The sequence below is a fragment of the Podarcis raffonei genome, chromosome 9 (genome assembly GCF_027172205.1).
Source record: "Podarcis raffonei isolate rPodRaf1 chromosome 9, rPodRaf1.pri, whole genome shotgun sequence".
NCBI classification, from domain to species: Eukaryota; Metazoa; Chordata; class Lepidosauria; order Squamata; family Lacertidae; genus Podarcis; species Podarcis raffonei.
This window is the reverse complement of record NC_070610.1, coordinates 4,454,261-4,473,320: the sequence shown is the minus strand read 5'-3', so window position 1 is coordinate 4,473,320 and position 19,060 is coordinate 4,454,261. Positions and strand designations below refer to the sequence as shown.

Genomic DNA, 19,060 nt, shown 5'->3' with positions numbered 1-19,060 from the left:
CAGGAAATGGTTACTGTTGCATTCTAGTGGAGCTCTATATAAGCAGGTTGGCTGAACCCTTCAGTTCAGTTCTGGCCTGTGAATAAACAAGAGCTGTTTGAAGAATCACTGTGTCGTCTGATATGTTCACACACAACTTAACACTGCCCATCCGGCTGGGTTTCCCCAGCCACTCTGGGCGGCTTCCCACAAAATATTAAAATACCATAGTCTGTTAAACATTAAAAGCTGGGGGATTTGCCCCAGATTTTTTGTTTGTTTTTAAAACCAGGTGAGCTCTTATTGCTTATAATGACTTAATACGCAGTGTTTCTCAAACCTGAGTCCCTTAGCTGTTGTTGGACTACAAACCCCATCATCCCTAGCTGGCAAGACCAAACTTGGTCAGGGATGATGGGAGCTGTAATCCAACATCAAGCTGGAGACCCAAGTTTGGGAAACACTGGATATAGTTCTACAAACCTTGTGTGGTGTTTGCAGGGCCTGAAAGACTGGAACCTCCCGTGGATATTTGGCATAGCAAGTCCTGAGTTCCAGCAGAGGCCAAAACTGCCACAAAATGCTTTCAGTGCTATGTGTCAGGCAGACCCTTCCTTTTAAGGATATCTTGGCAGCCTTAGTCCAAACAAGGCTTTTTTCTTCCTATGGGATCATCTAGCTTTAATTTCTAAGAATCCCGAGCACATTCCAGAAAAACCTCAGAGGTCAGTCGAACATGGGAAAAACAAAAGCATTTGCATATGCAAAGGACAGTCTTGCTACATGTATCGTTTAAAATAGCTAGGTGCCCCCTCCACCCTCAACAAAATAATGTGGTTGATGAATTTGGAAACTGATGTGGCATCCCCTTCACTCGCGAATCTGGATGCCAAACTTGCTTTGCATGTCACTTCACCTCATACAGAACGTATGGGAAACCACCCACTGGTCCATAGGGCATGACGTTAGGATGTTTTTAAAATGGAAAACACAGCCAAATCCAACCAGACAGAATAAATAAAGACGATCTTGGACTCTTTGTTTTAGCCGGCATGCTTTTAGACAGGACATCACCCTCTAGGTATGCCTTGATGGTCACAATAGGGACATTTTGTGGGGGGAAGGTGCGCTGAAGTGTTGACTTTTTGAGGAACTGAGATATTATCTAATGAAATGATAGAAACACAGAGACCAGTCCTGGCCCCCAAAACATTAGTTGTCTGGCTCTTTGCCAGTTTTAACTGAGCTGTGCTAAAAAGTTTGCTGACAGTTTCATTTCTATGGAAATGGAACAAATGTTCCCAAGAGATCGTCTGCACTTTAATGTCAGTACTTTTAGATTTGATATGCTGCAATTTATTCAAGGAGTGAGAAATCCAGGCACCACACTACAATGTTTAGGGTTATTTGGATGAGAGAGAGCAGCTTTATATATTTGCTGTATTTACTAATGAGCAAGCAGCGCATGATGGAAACAGCACTGATGCTCTCAGCAGGGAGCACAACTACTAATCATGCACTCAGTCCACAAAGAGAACAATTGTCTTCCAAGGATACTTCCTCTCCACTCAGCTAACAATTAGAAATTCTCCCTCAGTCTCTCTGTTCTAGCTGAAAAGGGCTCCAGGCTGTCTCCCTCCCTCTTTCTTCTCCAACTAGCTGAAAGAAGTAGTCTCCTCAATGAGTTTTACATTGCAGAAGCTGCAGAGAGATTTCCAGTTATCAAGAGAACAACTCCAGTTGTCGGAAACATTCTGTCTTGGGAGCAGACCATATCAGTCTATAACAGGTATGAAATATACTCGGAGTCGAAAGTGGATTTCATGCTCTTTATTCAGCAAATACTGGTGAGGAGGAATGGAAGTTCCCCCAAAATGTCTGCTTTATATACATTATTTACACAATGGGCCCCACGTGATTGGCTAATTCCGGGATTCACCTGTAAGCCAATCAGGTTGCGGATTCACTTCCACCTGGAACTGGATTGGGTGGCTCCTGTGGACCAATCAGACTGCTCCATTCTGGACCCTATTGTTCTAGGACCAATCAGACTGCTGCCTTTTGGATCCTATTCAACTCAGTACAGGTAACAAACAAAGAGCATTTTAGGGTTGCCATATTCCCAAAAGTGGGATTTTTACAGCCCTTTTCTTTTAAAAATCGCCCTAGTTGCCATACATCCAGGTTTCCCCAGACATATGGACGCCATTTTGACAGTCCGATTCCTGGACGTATGGCAGCCTTACTTTTACCAAATCACACCTCTTATTTCCTTACATTTGCATCTCTAAGCTGAGAGTGTGTCTGTCACATGTTGGTCCCATGTGCATAGAAACAAGTTGTGAAACTTTACAAATGCCAAAAAATGTAACAAGTTCCTGAATCTGAAGCCTTCTTTGAACTTGAGGCCCCGAGCCAGGTGACCCTCCTGCCCCACGCCCCAACTGGCCCTTCAGATTTTCGGGTGACTCTAACTCACATCAGCCACAGCCTGCATGGCCAATGGTGAAGGATTATGGGGGTTGTAGTTCAGCAACATCTGAGGGGGTCACAGGTTAGCTGCCCCTGCTAAAGAAATGACAGGTTTCAACAGTCATGTACTACCATGAAGCTAGCAGCTATGCCTTCAGCACACCTGTCTCCCATCCTTTCTCCAAGGCAAGAGGACAATCCAATTTTATCGCCACAGCAATTATGAGAGGTTACGTTAGGCTAAGGGAGCCTTGCCCAAAGTCAGCACCAGGCTTTCCCAATCCATATCCAGCACTCTGGCAAGAGTGCACAATTGCAATAATTCTCTCCATTATTATTTTTTAAACAGTCTTTCCCCAGATGTTCTGGCTTATGGCACAGACTTTGCTTTCCAGATTCTGAAAGTGTTCCAGAAAGGGTTGTGAGCCGAGAATAGCCAGGGGTGGTCCTCATTTCATTTAAACACATTGTTGCACACAACCCCAGTGACTTGCAGCAGAAAATGGTCTTGGGCAATGGTACCTGCTCACCTCTAAACCTTGGTTTATTACCCCTCTTAAGGCTCCCAAACTATTTGAATTCCTTAACTTCTTCGGCTCATAGATATGCCTTTGTAAAGGCAAGATTCAACACCTTCCCATCGAACGTGCTGAGAAATAGATTCTCCAATGGACAGATATCGCTCTTATGTGATTGTAATTGTGGGGCACCGGAATCGTTGCATCACATAATTTTTGATTGTGCATTTCACTCATCGGCCAGGAGCAAGTTTCTTGCTCAATATCTAAAGGGAATTGCCGATGATACGTATGAAGCCAAACTGAGATATCTATTAAATGATGATGACCCCCTAAGATCACTCATGGTTGCCAGATTCTTGATCAGCGTTCTATCCCTAAAGAAGAGAAACGGACTCCTGTGCGGCTCGGATAATCCCTCTAAACTATGATCTATGTTTTAGGATGTAATTAGGTGATATCACCATTGATGTCTTCTACTAATTTATGAGTAGAGGGCGATGTTTATGTTACAAATTTATTGTAATGTATGATGTTGGTCTTCTGTTTTTGTTTTGCTTTGGTTCTTGTCTGTTTTTGTAAGTTTTGGCGGTTTTAAATTTGGAGGTTTAAGTACATTATGTTGGTATGGGAAACTGTCGTGTGATGGGCCAATGGCCGTAATAAAGTTCAATACAAAAAAAAAAAAAAAAATACAATACACAACCCCAGTCTTTGAGCAGGACGAGAGTCCAGGGGTTCGAGGTGCTTACCCAGGGTTCACGTTTCCTTTGGAATGAAGCACAGCAGAGACTGGGGTGTCTAAGCCAACAATAGAGGGGTTCACAGCATTTGTATCCCATAGCCACAGCCTTGGATTCAAATGGAAATCAAACACGAGTCTGATTCTTTCTCCAGCTTGCTGCTTTCCCTCTAGCTCACATCACTGCAACACTAAACTCTGGCTTTGTCCTTCTAACTATATGTGAGCTGAGGGATGGGCTCCCCCGCCCATTTTCCATCTTGCACAGAGCCCCTTTCCTTTGTTCCCCTTAATGGCCCATCGCCCAGGCAATTGCTTCATCAGGAAGCTAGCTCATATTTTAACACTTGCGGGGATCTAGGGGTTAGAAGGGTCTCAGCATACAGCCTACCAAACTCATAACAACAGCTATAAGCTACCGTTACCTGCCAAGAGAGAGCTGGAATAAATTCTTAGGTCAGCAAGGCATGGCATTTGCAACAGATGAAGCCCAAATAGTACATGGGTTAAACAGAAGCCAGTATAAGTACTCTGGCAAAATATCTGCCATAAGCAGTGGAGCACAGTTGTGGGAAGTGTTTGTGCATTGAATCCACCTGCAGAATGCCTGTTGGGGGGGGGGCAAGCCATGCAGAACCAAGAGGCAGGGGACAGATTTGCCTTCTCTTCAACAGCCCAGATCTTTAACCCCCCCTGCCCTGCAGAAGACTGAAGGACAACCCCCATATGGCAGAAGGAAACATAGGCTGCTCAAGGACACGGCGGCGTGAAGGGGGCACATTTGTGCTTTGCCCCTGCTGCTCCCAGCAACCGATAATCAAGGGTGCTCCTACCAGATTACCCTCAAGGCTGGGGGGTTCTTTTTATTGGTTGAGTGTGACAGAAAGTTGAGAGCCCCCACCCACACCAGATGGATATCCACCATTCCTTGTGTTTATTTTAGCATTGCTTTTATATGTCTCGTGTTTCCCAGATCTCCAAAGAAAGATTCCAATATTCATTTCCTTTAACAAAAACCCTGAAATCCACACCCTTTGTGAACTACAACTTTGCATTATTATAAGAGAGAGAGTTGTAAAAATAAACTGAGCACTACTTCCACAGCTGTTAGCTTCAGGCATGTTCATCTGGCATAAGAGAAGGATGAGTCTTGGGCCTTAGCCTGCCCTCATAGTGACTCCACAACCAGACATAGAACATTAACACCCAGTTAAGGAGACATGGCACCTACCTGTACCTTAAATTTCCCTGACCCTATGGTCTGTCCTCTCCTGTACTCCAGGTTCGGGATTGTTTGTGCAGCCAGCAGGCAGGGACAAGCCATAAGCCCATTGCTCCTTGCTCCTTGTTGTATTAGATTTGGCAAAGCAGTATCTGAACACAGCATGTGACCCACAATAGTACAATCAAGCAGGTGGAAACTGACTTCAAATTTACTGATCTCAAAGAGAACATTATTATTACAATTTTAAATTCAGGGAAGGAAACTGCCTCAAGAACTGCCTAGCCAAAGTTAAACACTGCAGTTCTGTACACTGACTAGCCAGATTTTTAAAACTAATTCCTGGATAAGATGTAGATGCACAAATTGGCCTTATTCCGATGAACCATGCATTTTGACTAAGGCCATTGATGGGGATCATAAAGGAAACTTGCTATTCCCGACATACTAGTGGCATATAAACATAAATAACCAAGCACAATCAGAGCACAATATGCTACTCTGCATCTTCAGCCACTGACAAATCTTTCTGCCTAATTAAAAACATTTTAAATGTGAGGCCATTATATTCATCCCGCTTCATTATCTTCCACGAAGACTGAAGCTTCCCACATCAGCAATTGAAACAGATGTTGGGTTAGAGCACAATTAAGCCAGGTGGCCTTTAGAAATCAGGAGAGCTAAAATTAGTTTGCCAGAACCCTTTTGGCTGCACGCAATGCAGTCTTTGAGGCAGACTGTTGCCGTCCCCCCTCTAAAGATACCTCCCCCCACTTTTCCTCTGGCCTCACCACATTCAAACCTTCATCAGCAGACCTTAAAAGGTGGCATTCAACACAAGCCCTACTCAGAGAAGACCATGCCCTTCAACAACCCTCTGATGGCAACAGGGAGATTTCTCACTCCTCCACAACTGACCCTCCACAATCCCCTGTTTTTTGTCGCCACAGAGTATTCCCACCACCAACAGGACACAGCACACACACCCTCCACCGTCCTGAGAAAACCCCTTAATCCTGATTTGGTTTTATTCTTTGGTAGATTTGCAAATAGAAAAGCACACAGCAATAAATAAATTTTAGAACGGGGCAAGATTAGGCACGGACACACAAAGCAAATCAGAAGCCTGGATGGCTTTTGTAATTCCGGGACTGTCCCTGGAAAATAGGGACACTTGGAGGATATGGAAGACCTACTGATGTTTAGGGACATGACTAAGTTAGGTTCGTTAATTTCAATGGGTCTACTCTGAGGAGGACTAGGACAGCTCTTTATATTTTCAGCAATATCCAGGCTTCCTTAACCTCAGCCCTCCAGATGTTTTTGGCCCACAACTCCCATGATCCCTAGCTAGGATGGTGGGAATTGTAGTCTCAAAACATCTGGAGGGCCAAGGTTGAGGAAGCCTGTCCTGACTGACTGATTGGCCGGCCTTAACCATAAGGCTACAGCATCATGGTATTTTGCAGTACGGACACAAACTGGGAGCAAAAATTTCACCATAAAAGAGCTCTTCATCAATGGGAGTTGGAACATTATAATTTTATCCCTTAGGCAGAAAGGATACAATGTCCTGCAGTTTTAGCCATGAGGTCACCATAATCAAAAAAGCAACACAAGATCATAGCAATAATGAAAAAGGCCATAGCTCTTGTCTCTGATTTTTTTTTTTTTTTTTTTTTTGCAGGGGTGTGTAGGGAACAGGGGGAATTAGACACAGACATGAGGGGTTGGTATATCTTGGAACACCACTCACACTATAACATTCTGATTTTTTAAAACACTTATGGGATTACAAAAGATCTATCACCAGATCCAAAGGAGAAAACCAATAGTGTCACTGTCTCAGTCGGCAGGAGGGGTCTCTGGGATAGTGTTGGGAGCCATCCCCTCTGATTATTATTGGGAAAGCTTACAAACATCTTCTGATGGGAATGATGAAAACACAAGGGTGACAGATGGGGTAAGACTCAGCTGAGAGCTCATTTCAAGCCTGAAGGAAGTGAAGAAATCTTCCTTCCATCACTATATCTGCAGAGTGTTGGCGGTGAAAGCAGTTCTGAGGGGCGATGAAGGGTCTCATATATATTTCCTGGCCTTTGTGAGGTGGAGTAGGACTCTGAGAGGCCCCTTGTGACTAGTTAGCAAAACACTTGGCAGAAAAAAACACCACCCATCTGCTCCAACCTAAGACTTCAAGTTGACCGTAGAGTTAGTGGATGTGCTGGAGGTTTCTGCCTGGTTTTGTTAGTGTGGGTACTTTGCAGCTTTTTCCACCCACGGATGTGGATAAGATTCTTGGAAGCTTGAGCCTTCCCATTTGCATTCTTTACTTTTGCCTGCCCCAGCTGCTTAAAACAATCACTGGTAGTATGGGCAAATGGATGGAGCACATTCTTCAAAACGGGATCACACTTCAAAACGACCTTGACAGATTAGAGAACTGGGCCAAAACAAACAAGATGAATTTTAACAGGGAGAAATGTAAAGTATTTCACTTGGGCAAAAAAAATGAGAGGCACAAATACAAGACACCTGGCTTGAGAGCAGTACATGTGAAAAGGATCTAGGAGTCTTGGTTGACCACAAACTAGACATGAGCCAACAGTGTGACGCGGCAGCTAAAAAAGCCAATGCAATTCTGGGCTGCATCAATAGGAGTATAGCATCTAGATCAAGGGAAGTAATAGTGCCACTGTATTCTGCTCTGGTCAGACCTCACCTGGATTACTGTGTCCAGTTCTGGGCACCACAGTTCAAGAAGGACACTGACAAACTGGAACGTGTCCAGAGGAGGGCAACCAAAATGGTCAAAGGCCTGGAAACGATGCCTTATGAGGAACGGCTAAGGGAGCTGGGCATGTTTAGCCTGGAGAAGAGGTGATATGATAGCCATGTTCAAATATATAAAAGGATGTCACATAGAGGAGGGAGAAAGGTTGTTTTCTGCTGCTCCAGAGAAGCGGACACGGAGTAATGGATCCAAACTACAAGAAAGAAGATTCCACCTAAACATTAGGAAGAACTTCCTGACAGTAAGAGCTGTTCGACAGTGGAATTTGCTGCCAAGGAGTGTGGTGGAGTCTCCTTCTTTGGAGGTCTTTAAGCAGAGGCTTTACAACCATATGTCAGGAGTGCTCTGATGGTGTTTCCTGCTTGGCAGGGCGTTGGACTCGATGGCTCTTCCAACTCTATGATTCTATGATTCTATGATTCATTCTAAATGTTTTCCAGCAAAATAACCCTCATGCCCTTACATGATAGCTCAGTTAGGTACAGCAGGCTTCCTCAACCTCAGCCCTCCAGATGTTTTTTGGCCTACAACTCCCATGATCCCTAGCTAGCAGGACCAGTGGTCAGGGATGATGGGAATTGTAGTCTCAAAACATCTGGAGGGCCGAGGTTGAGGAAGCCTGGGTTAGAGCATGGTGCTGATAATTCCACGATTGCAGGTTTGATCCTTGTATAGGCAGCTGCATATTTCTGCATTGTGGGGGTTGGACTAGATGATCCCTGGGGTCCCTTCCAACTCTACACTTCTATGGGTTTCTCACAAAGCAAGTCATGCCAGACAAATCTCATTTCTTTCTTTATTTGATAGAGTTATGAGCTTGATGGTTCAGGGGAATGCTGAGGACATATATCTTGAATTTAGTAAGGCTTTTGACAAAGTGCCCCATGATATCCTTGCAGAGAAGCTGGTAAAATGTGGGCTAGACAAGGTAACAATCTGACTTCCGGGTTGGCGCCTCCGGTAATGGCGGAATTCCTCTGATTGGGAGGAATTTGCCTCGTGGAAATTCAGGTCTGGCCGCCACGGCGAAGGTGGAGACCCACTAAAAATCACAGGCGGGTGAAGCCTGTGAACGTGGGATTCGGCTGGCACCTTTTGCGCCTCCCCTACTCGCGGGGAAACCTGGTTTAGGGGATCTGGACCGACGTGGGGTGAGCGGCACAGTGCTTCGAATTGATTGCTTCTTCCACGGAGCGAAGCCGCATAGCTGTTGATGGAGAGCGCTGACTTTTTCCTGTGGACAATTTGATCTTAAAGCAACTACCCATGAGTAGAGCGGAGAATTGGATTTTTAAACGTCTTAATTTGGTGTCGAAACGGGGAGGTCCAAAACAGGAAGTCCACCTCCCCCTTTTGTAAATAGATTGAAGCAATGAGGATGCAAGCTGAAGTCGCGGAAAGTCTATTGTAAAGGACTAAATTTCCATCGGTAAAAAATACTAAACCCCCCTTGGTGGCAGGAGAAGAGGGGGGAAAGTTTTGGACTGAATATACCTGTAGGAGAGAGCGAACAGAGTTAAAATACCACCGCTCCGATCCTGGAAACGGACTGCCAGCCGGACTGACGTGCTTTAGAATGCTCATTGACTGTGATTAGAACGTTCACTGACAGCCAGTTAAATAAGAGAAATACATTGTTTCCATTGTCTCCGTCTGCGTTTAAAAAGGAGTAAAAGTAACTGAAAATTGAAACTAATTTTATTGTTTGAATTGTGTCTAAAAGGACTAATACAAATTGAAACTGTTTCCCTCTAGAGGAAGCCTTTGAAACTGCTACAAGAGCTGAGCTGGGGGAATTTCCAGCTGCAAGATAAAAAGCTGTGAGATTCTGGGACTGACCTTGAATCGGCTAAGAATGTCGACAGAAGAGGCCTTAGCGGTTGCATTAAGTAAGATAAACGACTCAGTGGAACAGCTTAACAAGAAGGTGGATGTGGTAACTACCAAAATCGATAATTTGGGACAAAAAGTGAACATCAATACAGAAACTATTCAGAAATTGATACAGGAATCTACTTTGACATGGCAAACTGCGGAGAAGGCTAGGGAGAAAGTTGTTGTTGTTGAACCTAAAGTAACACAACTGGAGAGAGAGAGAGTCCCAGCCTTACGGATGCAACTTGATGATCGTAAGTTGATGCCTTCTATGATTGAATTTAAAGGAAATCAGATTTCGAGGATCAGAGCTCTACCTGAACTGGAGAAGGAAAGTTTGATAGATCCCCTCACACAGGAATTTGCTGATTTTTGGGACCTAGACTTGGGTCAAGAAGAGATTAAAATTGTGAGGGCCTTCAGACCTGGAGAAATTTTGAAAGGCGTCCTGAAATATCTTTTGGATCTTAGTTTTAACTACGGAGATTTGGTTGCCCTGTCGAGAAGGAATAAAATCATCTCTAGGTGGGAGTTTCCCCGAGATCTACTCTTCAGTCTCAAAGGAAGGAAAATAAAAATAAGATCAGTAGAAGACAAAGTAAAGTGCATGTATAAACACGAAGAAGACTTGCAGAAGGGACTTGGAAAAGACTTAAGAGCCTCAGACAGAAGATTACCAGGTTGATGGACTATATGGAACTGGCGGAAATGACTGGCAGAATCCGAGACCAGGGAGAAGAGACGGTGGAAGAAGATTGGAAAAAGTTTAAAGACTATTTATGGAAATATTGTAAAATTAATGAGTGTTAGAAAAATGTTGGAATGAAGCTATACGGCTTTAGTAGAAATGTTAGAAGGAATTAAGTACAAGTAGATTATTGGAGTATTAAAGGGAAAATAAGGTTAAATATGTTAAGATAACTATATGACAGAAAATAGAGGAAGATGGAAAGGAATTGGTGAAACAATTAATAGAAGTGGAATACAAAAAGGGAGGTGTGAGGAGGTCGTTGAAACAAGTGAATGTAAGATATGATATTGAAATGGTATGATGTGTGTTTTAAATTGTTTTTGCTTTGTCTTGTTTAGTTTATTGTCTTAGTGTCGTGTTGTGTATTGTTTATACATTGTATTGTATTGTTTTTTCTTTTCTTTTTCTTTTTTTCTTTTTTCCCTTCCTTTTTTCCTTTTTGTAATCTTTAAAAGTAATAAATATTATTTTTTTAAAAAAAAGACAAGGTAACAATCTGCGCATGCAGCCCTCAATAGCTGCTACAAGTTTTAGTAAACAGATCTTTTGCCTGACTCAGGGGCTAATCTACAATATACTTGTGTGATGGACCTGCACCTCTTCAGATTGCAGGTGGGGAAACTAGGTGTCTGAAATGCCCCCCCCCCCCGAAAGGAAAATGGTGAGTCAGAGAAAACACAGGCCTATAAAGCTATTCTCTGGGATGTTAGTTTTCTATAGACAGCAAAGGTGTCTTCTTTCTTTAAGCACACCTGTATTCTGCAGGGTTAGGGCACAGCTGAGCAAAAGATGGGTTGTAGAAGTCTGCTATTATTTAATTAAAATACTTTTATTCCAGCTTTCCATCATCTACATTCAAATTAGCTTACAACATCAAATTTAAAGAGATGAACTTATTACTGTGATAATTATCTGTTTTTAAACCACATATTGAGAGTCTATGATAGAAAGCAATACAAAACTAGCATGACAGATTATAGGTTATATGAATACAGTGGTACCTCAGGTTAAGTACTTAATTCGTTCCGGAGGTCCGTTCTTAACCTGAAACTGTACTTAACCTGAAGCACCACTTTAGCTAATGGGGCTTCCCGTTGCCGCTGCATGATTTCTGTTCTCATCCTGAAGCAAAGTTGTTAACCCGAGGTACTATTTCTGGGTTAGCGGAGTCTGTAACCTGAAGTGTATGTAACCCGAGGTACCACTGTAAAGACAAGCCAAATGTTAAAACAGCACCAAAACTGGTAGCACTAAACCAGCAGGAAATCCCAAAGTCATTCAGAAAAATGCCCAGGGAAGCAAAATACTCTTTTCTGGCCATCTAAAATATACGAACATGGGCACTAGGCAGACGTTTTTGGGGGACACATTTCAGTGAGATGTGGTGTCTCCATTGAAGCAATGCCAACTTCAGCTGCCAGGTGGGTCACCCCCAAAAGCAGGATGTCTAAGCTTGTGCCTCTGATGAGGATGATATTCATTTATATTCCATCTTTTCTCCTGACAGTGACTCAGTTATGAAGACTGCACTTGCCCCTGGCTGGTATTGGGATCAAGTAGATATATAATGGCAGACTTGTCTGCTTAACTGAAACCCAGGTCAGTTCATGGGCAGAGTCCATGAGAGATTATACTTGGTCTTTTGGCTCTAAGCAGTGGGACATCTAGGGAGACTCCTGCTGCCTGCTTCTTACATGACCAGGGCCGCCTCAGGTTTAAACATGTGAGTCCCCTGCAGCTGTTACAGGTAATTTAAGTACTGAAGAAATGAACCTGTGCTGCCAATACTGGTAGTAGACCAGTATGAAGTAAGCGGCACATAAGCAGCACACAAAACACTACCAAGCCATTCTACGTTCTAAATCTTATATTAATAATCCAAAAATTGAGAGAACAAGGTACAAGATCTACTACAGAAGCCACAAACAGAAAACTCATTCAAATTGTGTCCAAAAGGAAGATTCAATCTTTAAAGTCACTTCTGGCAAAACCAGAGCAGTGCATGGAAACGCCGTTTACCTTCCTGCCAGAACGGGTCATGTGGCCAGCATGACTAAGCCGCTTCTGGCGAACCAGAGCAGTGCATGGAAACGCTGTTTACGTTCCTGCCAGAGTGGTACCTATTTATCTACTTGCACTTTGACGTGCTTTTGAACTGCTAGGTTGGCAGGAACAGGGACCGAGCAACGGGAGCTAACCGCGTCACGGGGATTCGAACCGCCAACCTTCTGATCAGCAAGTCCTAGGCTCAGTGGTTTAACCCACAGCGCCACCTGCGCCCCCCTGCACACAGTAGGCACCTCCAATTCCAAATGCTTCAGTCAGCATGATATGAAGGGACTCTACATGAGAGCATCAGTACATGCATAGATCTTTGCCATGTGGTGGGGGCCTCTAGCCCCCACCACAGTTATAGAAGCTATTTCAAAAGGTGGCAAAATGTGATCTAGGAAGGAACAAATTGCTTTGCTTATCGAAAAAAACCCAAATAAGTTGTGCACATCACAGTGACTATAAGCTAAGGACTCACACCTCTGCTCTCATTTATTGTTAGGTACAAAAAGGATGAGGAAAAAACTATAACCAATGCTCTTCAAATGCACAACTTTAAAACATTTAATTTTGAATAGATGCAGGTGCATGCTTTCAAACTGTGCACCCTGTAACTGAAATCCCCCCATGTTTGAAAAGGCCCCCTCGGAACGTCCAGATATTAAAATACAGACTCCTTTCTCCCCCAGGGAATCTGCAGTCTAAAGTCACACAGACCAGGGAAAGTTTTATTACAGTACTTGATTCTATTGAGTGTATAAACTAGGCCTTGGGCTTAAATTGTCAATTTATTTATAATGACAACGAAATCTGACTGACTATTTCCTGCCCTGGTTATTAAGTAAAAGAAAGCTGCAATCTTGTGTTGTATAGAACAAAATGGTATAGAATTTACCTGGGAGTAAGCCTTACTGAAAATGATGGGACTTATGTCTGTGTAGACATGTATAGGCTTGAGCTATAAATCTCTCAGTGAGATTTATAGTGGCTTAAAATGTAGTGAGGCTGTTACAGCACACACCTGACGCACATTACCTTATTTATTTTCCTGCGCCTGCAACACTCCCAAATGCCTATTCAATGAAGCTGTCATCTGCACACATGCAACGGCTGCCTCAGATATACACACCTCAGCTTGATTGCATACCCTCCAACATTTCTCCGATGAAAATAGGGACATATTATTATTATTCTCTGCCTATTTGACTGGGTTGCTCCAGCCACTCTGGGTGGCTTCCAACATATATAAAAACAATGAAACATTAAAAACTTCCCTTCAGATGTTTTCTAAAGGTTGTGTAGTTATTTCCTTGGCTCAGGATGTCTCAAAACTCCAGACGTACCCTCCAATGAGAATAGGGACATCCTAAGAAAAGCATGACATTCTGGAATCAAATCAGAAACCGGGATGTCTTCTGTAAATCTAGGACTGTCCCTGGAAACAGGGATACCTGGAGGGTTTGTACTTGTGACTTACGTTTTCAAGTTGAATGGAAGTTGGTTTGAGGGGAAAGGCTCAAAACAGGAGTATTTCTCAAGGAACTGCGGCAAACATCTGGGTTATGGCCAACTGCATGTGTACTCAAATTCAAACAGGAGGAGTGGGGGCACACAGGTGCCAAAGTAAATGCTCATGTGTACACAACCTACATCTCACACTTTGTAAGAGGGCGTGAGCAGAGAATGGAAGACTTCCTTTCATTCTGGCATGTTTTCTCCCACCAAGTGTTAAGCAGCTGCAATCCTTCAAATGTCAAGAAAGCTCAGTAAGTTCTGCTGCTTTAACATGTTGTGATAGATGTTTCAAATGATGCTTGACTGACCAACCTCTCTCTCTCTCTCTCTCTCTCTCTCTCTCTCTCTCTCTCTCTCTCTCTCTGTGTGTGTGTGTGTGTGTCTAAGAAAGAGAAAGAACTGTTTTGGGATTGCTCAAACTTTGCTAAAGCCTGACTCCAAAGCCTTATCGTTTATTTTGTATTTACGGAGCAGTTAGAAAAACAAGTGCACAAGGAGCCATAGCAACTGAGCTAAAGGGAATGTTTGGAATTATGTTCACATCTTTCATGGGAAAGCAAAACCAGAAACATTCAAGTCAGTTGGTAAAGGAATGAGAGAAGCCAAACCAAATATGTATGCCTTTTTTTAAATAAAAAAAAGGAAAGAGCAATTGAGCAGTTTTAAACCCTGCTGATCTCAATTCTCATTGAAAGCAAATGAACACAAAAAGTGTTTTAATATGGTTGTATTGTGTCCCCTTTAATTATTTTTTTTTAAATTAAAATGTTCTTCATCATTTACACATTCCTCTCCAAATTGTCATTCTGTTAATATGCATATAAAATATATGAAAACACCCATTTCCTCCTCTTAATTAATAGAGAAACTTACCTTCCGTACCAAGCCCAAACTCTTATAGCAACATCCAAAAGGTTTTGTGCAATTAAAAAACAAAAAAAACCCTAGCCCCTTCACTGAAATCCAGAAGTTTCAAATGTTAACTTCCTGTGCCTAATATAATTAAAGCTGTAATCTGAAGCACGTTTACAGCACAATCCTAACCATATCTACTCACAAGTAAGTCCAAGTGAATTCCGTTAGGACTTACTCCCAGATAAGCAAGGCAAGGATTGAAGCCTTAGCCAGTAGCCTCATAGAATCATAGAATTGTAGAGTTGGAAGGGACCCCAGTGGTCATCTAGTCCAACCCCCTGCAATGCAGGAATCTCAACTGGAGCATCCATGACAGATGGCCATCCAACCTCTGCTTAAAAACCTCCAAGGAAGGAGAGTCCACCACCTCCCAAACAGAATCATTGAACACGGTGGGACTTACTTTCAAAAATGCAAATACTTCTGCTATAAATTGTTCAAGTTGTTCTGTTTGTACAACAGAGGGCTCTTACAAGCCCTGTTTGCTCTGAAAGGAATGTTCCTATTTTATTGGGATATACAGATCTGCATTTAAGGTATACACAACTTCTGCAGCAACTTTACAGCACTGGAATTCAGCTATTATTTTGCACAAACCTGCATTTTGAATCTTAGCCCTCTCCACTTTTGTTCCCTTCATTAATTGTTGTTTGAAAAAGTTTTGCAACAAAGCCACTTTCTTCTTACCTTGCTTCGGAGCCACCGATCTCAGCTTTCCCAGCAAAACCGTATGTTTCCTTTGGAGCTGCAACATACTGGTTAAAATTCACACAAATATAGCTGTCCCAAATGAGTAAAAGTCCTTCCAAAAACGAGGAGAGGTGTCTTTCTGTCAAATAATAGGTTTCTCTGGATTCATTTGGAGCTTGATTCCCAAGTTTTGCAACTGTCTTCTTCAGCTAAATAAACACCCACTCGCTGCCTTGAACTTGAGCCAGCCACTCTAATTTAAAGCAACTGTCAACTTTACTTTTAAATGCAGGGAAGAGGTCCCTGCACACTGCAAGTGGCTTCCTTCACTGCCTGCTTGAAGTATTACAGCACAGACTGTAATCGTAGACCCGCTTACCTAGGAGCAAGCCCTAAGGAGCTCAAGGACTTCCAGAAGACCTACTTCTGAGTAGACCTGTGTAAGATTCTGCTGGTGCACCATATGTTCTGGATAATGATGTGACATAATATTTGGGAAATGCAATCTTTCAAATTGTCTCCTCCTGTGAAAAGAAAAACATAAAAGAAGGGAAACTCCTGTTGTTTCTGGCCAAAGCTGAATTGGTGACGGGTTTTGAAACAAGCCTTACAAGCCTCCAGGCTCTGAATGGAAACCAAACGAGTGGCTCATCCATAAAGGCTGGCTCAGGGCCAGACGAGACCTGAGGTTGGAGACCGGCCAACGTGTTCTTCTTTGGGGCTTTTGCTTTGTTTTGTTTAACGCAGTTGTGTGGTGGTGGGTGATTTAATTCTAGAAAATGACAGGTACAAAGCTGGGGACAAGGGTTAACTCTATGTAAAAAGATAAAATAAAATAAGATAATAATAATTATTCTCCCAGCAACATGTTCCCAGCCTGAATGGCAGCCGCCTCCTAACCCTCAGGCTGATTGTTTATCAGTATATCCATATCACAAGCCTATGTTGGTTTTACCAATGTGCATCCACCTGCTCCTGCACATTGTGCAGTGGTACCTCGGGTTAAGTACTTAATTCATTCCAGAGGTCTGTTCTTAACCTGAAACTGTTCTTAACCTGAAGCACCACTTTAGCTAATGGGGCCTCCTGCTGCTGCCACACTGCCGGAGCACGATTTCTGTTCTCATCCTGAAGCAAAGTTCTTAACCCGAGGTACTATTTCTGGGTTAGCGGAGTCTGTAACTTGAAGCATATGTAACCTGAAGCATATGTAACCTGAGGTACCACTGTACATGCTGGGCTGTGGCGAGGGTTCAGGCTCCAGAAAGACAAGTACCAAGTGGGCAGGTATATTGTCAAGCCTAGAAAGAGGTCCATTTCCAGAACAGCAAACAAGGTCCAGAAGTTCCACAGGCATGTGGATAGTCAAAACCAGGCAGGACCAGAAATTAGTCAGTATTAAAAAGGTAAAGGTACCCCTGCCCGTACGGGCTAGTCTTGCCAGACTCTAGGGTTGTGCGCCCATCTCACTCTACAGGCCGGGAGCCAGTGCTGTCCGCAGACACTTCCAGGTCACGTGGCCAGCGTGACAAGCTGCATCTGGCGAGCCAGCGCAGCACACGGAACGCTGTTTACCTTCCCGCTGGTAAGCGGTCCCTATTTATCTACTTGCACCCGGGGGTGCTTTCGAACTGCTAGGTTGGCAGGCACTGGGACCGAACGACGGGAGCGCACCCTGCCGCGGGGATTCGAACCGCCGACCATGCGATCGGCAAGTCCTAGGTGCTGCCAGGCAATTATGGGGTCCGGTAGACAAGGACTAGTCCTTCAGGTCTGCTGACTGGGTGTTCAGGCCAGCTAGCGCTGCAGCTTAGATGGTGCACTAGAAGCAGAGAGGCTTGCAGGAGACTTACTGCTGGGGAGTCCTGCTTTGAGACCATCCACTGGCCGCTATACAAAAAGATGATCGATACAGGTAAGGACCCCGGGACGGTTAAGTCCAGTCAAACTTGACTATGTGCTGCAGTGCTCATTTTGCTTTCAGGCAGAGGGAGCTGGATTTGTCCACAGACAGCTTTCTGGGTCATGTGGCCAGCATGACTAAACCACTCCTGGCACAACGGGACACTGTGATGGAAACCAGAGCGCACGGAAATGCCGTTTACCTTCCTGCCGCAGCAGTAGATACCTATTTATCTACTTGCACTGACGTACTTTCGAACTGCTAGGTTGGCAGGAGCTGGCACAGAGCAACAGGAACTCACCCTGTCGTGGGGATTTGAACCGCTGACCTTCTGATTGGCAAACCCAAGAGGCTCAATGGTTTAGACCACAGTGCTACTGAAATATACTCAGAGTCGCAAAGTGATTTCATGCTCTTTATTCAGCTCATAGTGGTGAGGAGGAATGAATGAAAGTCCCCTCAAAGTATCTGCTTTATATACATTATTTACACAATGGGCTGCACATGATTGGCTAATTCCGGAATTCTACTGTAAGCCAATCAGGTTGTGGATTCACTTCTATCTGGAGCATGATTGGGTAGTTCCTGCCAACCAATCATACTGCTGCATTGATCTAGGACCAATCAGACTGCTGCATTCTGAATCCTATTGTTCTAGGACCAATCAGACTGCTGCCTTTTGGATCCTATTGTTCTAGGACCAATCAGACTGCTGCAGTTTGGATCCTATTCAACTCAGTACATAACAGCTACCCACCTGATTGATACAACCAACTTTGCTTTTGTTATTGCTGTGTTTTTATCTGTGCACAAAAGCACACGGGTGCCTTAATGACCAGCAATGCCATTGTGCATAGGCTCACATCGGGATTGTGTTTTAGCAGTGAGCGCAAGTGCATCAGGAAGGTGGCGCACCAAACAGGCGCAGCTGAATGGAAAGACCCACCCGCTGCGCTGCAAGATTGGACGGGTGATGTTGCCGTGAGGGAAAGGGTCAAGCACCCCTCTTCAAGAGCTACTGCACTGAGCCAGTTTCAGCCCCTCCTTCTGTACTTTTTGCTGGGGCCTTATAAAGGAAGAAAGTTCAAATCTCTACTCCCAGCTGGTTGTAAAATGGTGTTTGAGAGCCACTGTCGTCTCTTTATAGCCCTATTTTATGACCTGGCTAAGCTGAAGGTAGAGCTTGTCTCAGGAAGGATGGCAGCTCCCCCCCCCCCTGCAGCCACAGCCTGTTCCTACTTGCTGTTCTCCCTTTATACTGGAAGTCTGTGCTTCCTCAGTAGCCAGGTTCCTCCTCTTTCTCTTCTACCGATGCTTCCGCCAGCGTTTTCCCTCTTGCCTCTTTTCTGTTTCCTTGCTCCAGATGAAAATGCTCCGGAGCTCAGCCAACTCACTCACAGTAAGCAACCCTACACAGGCAAACCCAGCCCCCTTTGGGTTGAGCAGGGCTTACTCCCAAGTAGCCATGTAGAGCCTGCCATCCTTCGCTGCCTTCCTTACTGGCTAGTTCCAGTTGCTGTTCCCTTTTCTACAACATTACGAGAAGTGAGTGCAACACATGCTCGCAAGACATGTTGTCTTTTAGTTAGTTAGTGATGAGAGTTTGTCTTTCACCTTTCTGCCTCAGTTTGA

The 19,060-nt window shown here is 43.9% G+C and overlaps 1 protein-coding gene across 1 annotated transcript in view; it reads right to left on the bottom strand.

The window, feature by feature from the left end:
* C1QTNF7 (C1q and TNF related 7) overlaps positions 1–16,018 on the bottom strand; it is a 44,033-nt gene extending 28,015 nt beyond the window's left edge. Inside the window, exon 1 of the mRNA XM_053402896.1 lies at positions 15,523–16,018. Coding sequence (XP_053258871.1) covers positions 15,523–15,589 — 67 coding nt within the window. The 5' untranslated portion in view covers positions 15,590–16,018. The remainder of the gene's footprint in view (positions 1–15,522) is intronic.
* Positions 16,019–19,060: the final 3,042 nt, after the last annotated feature.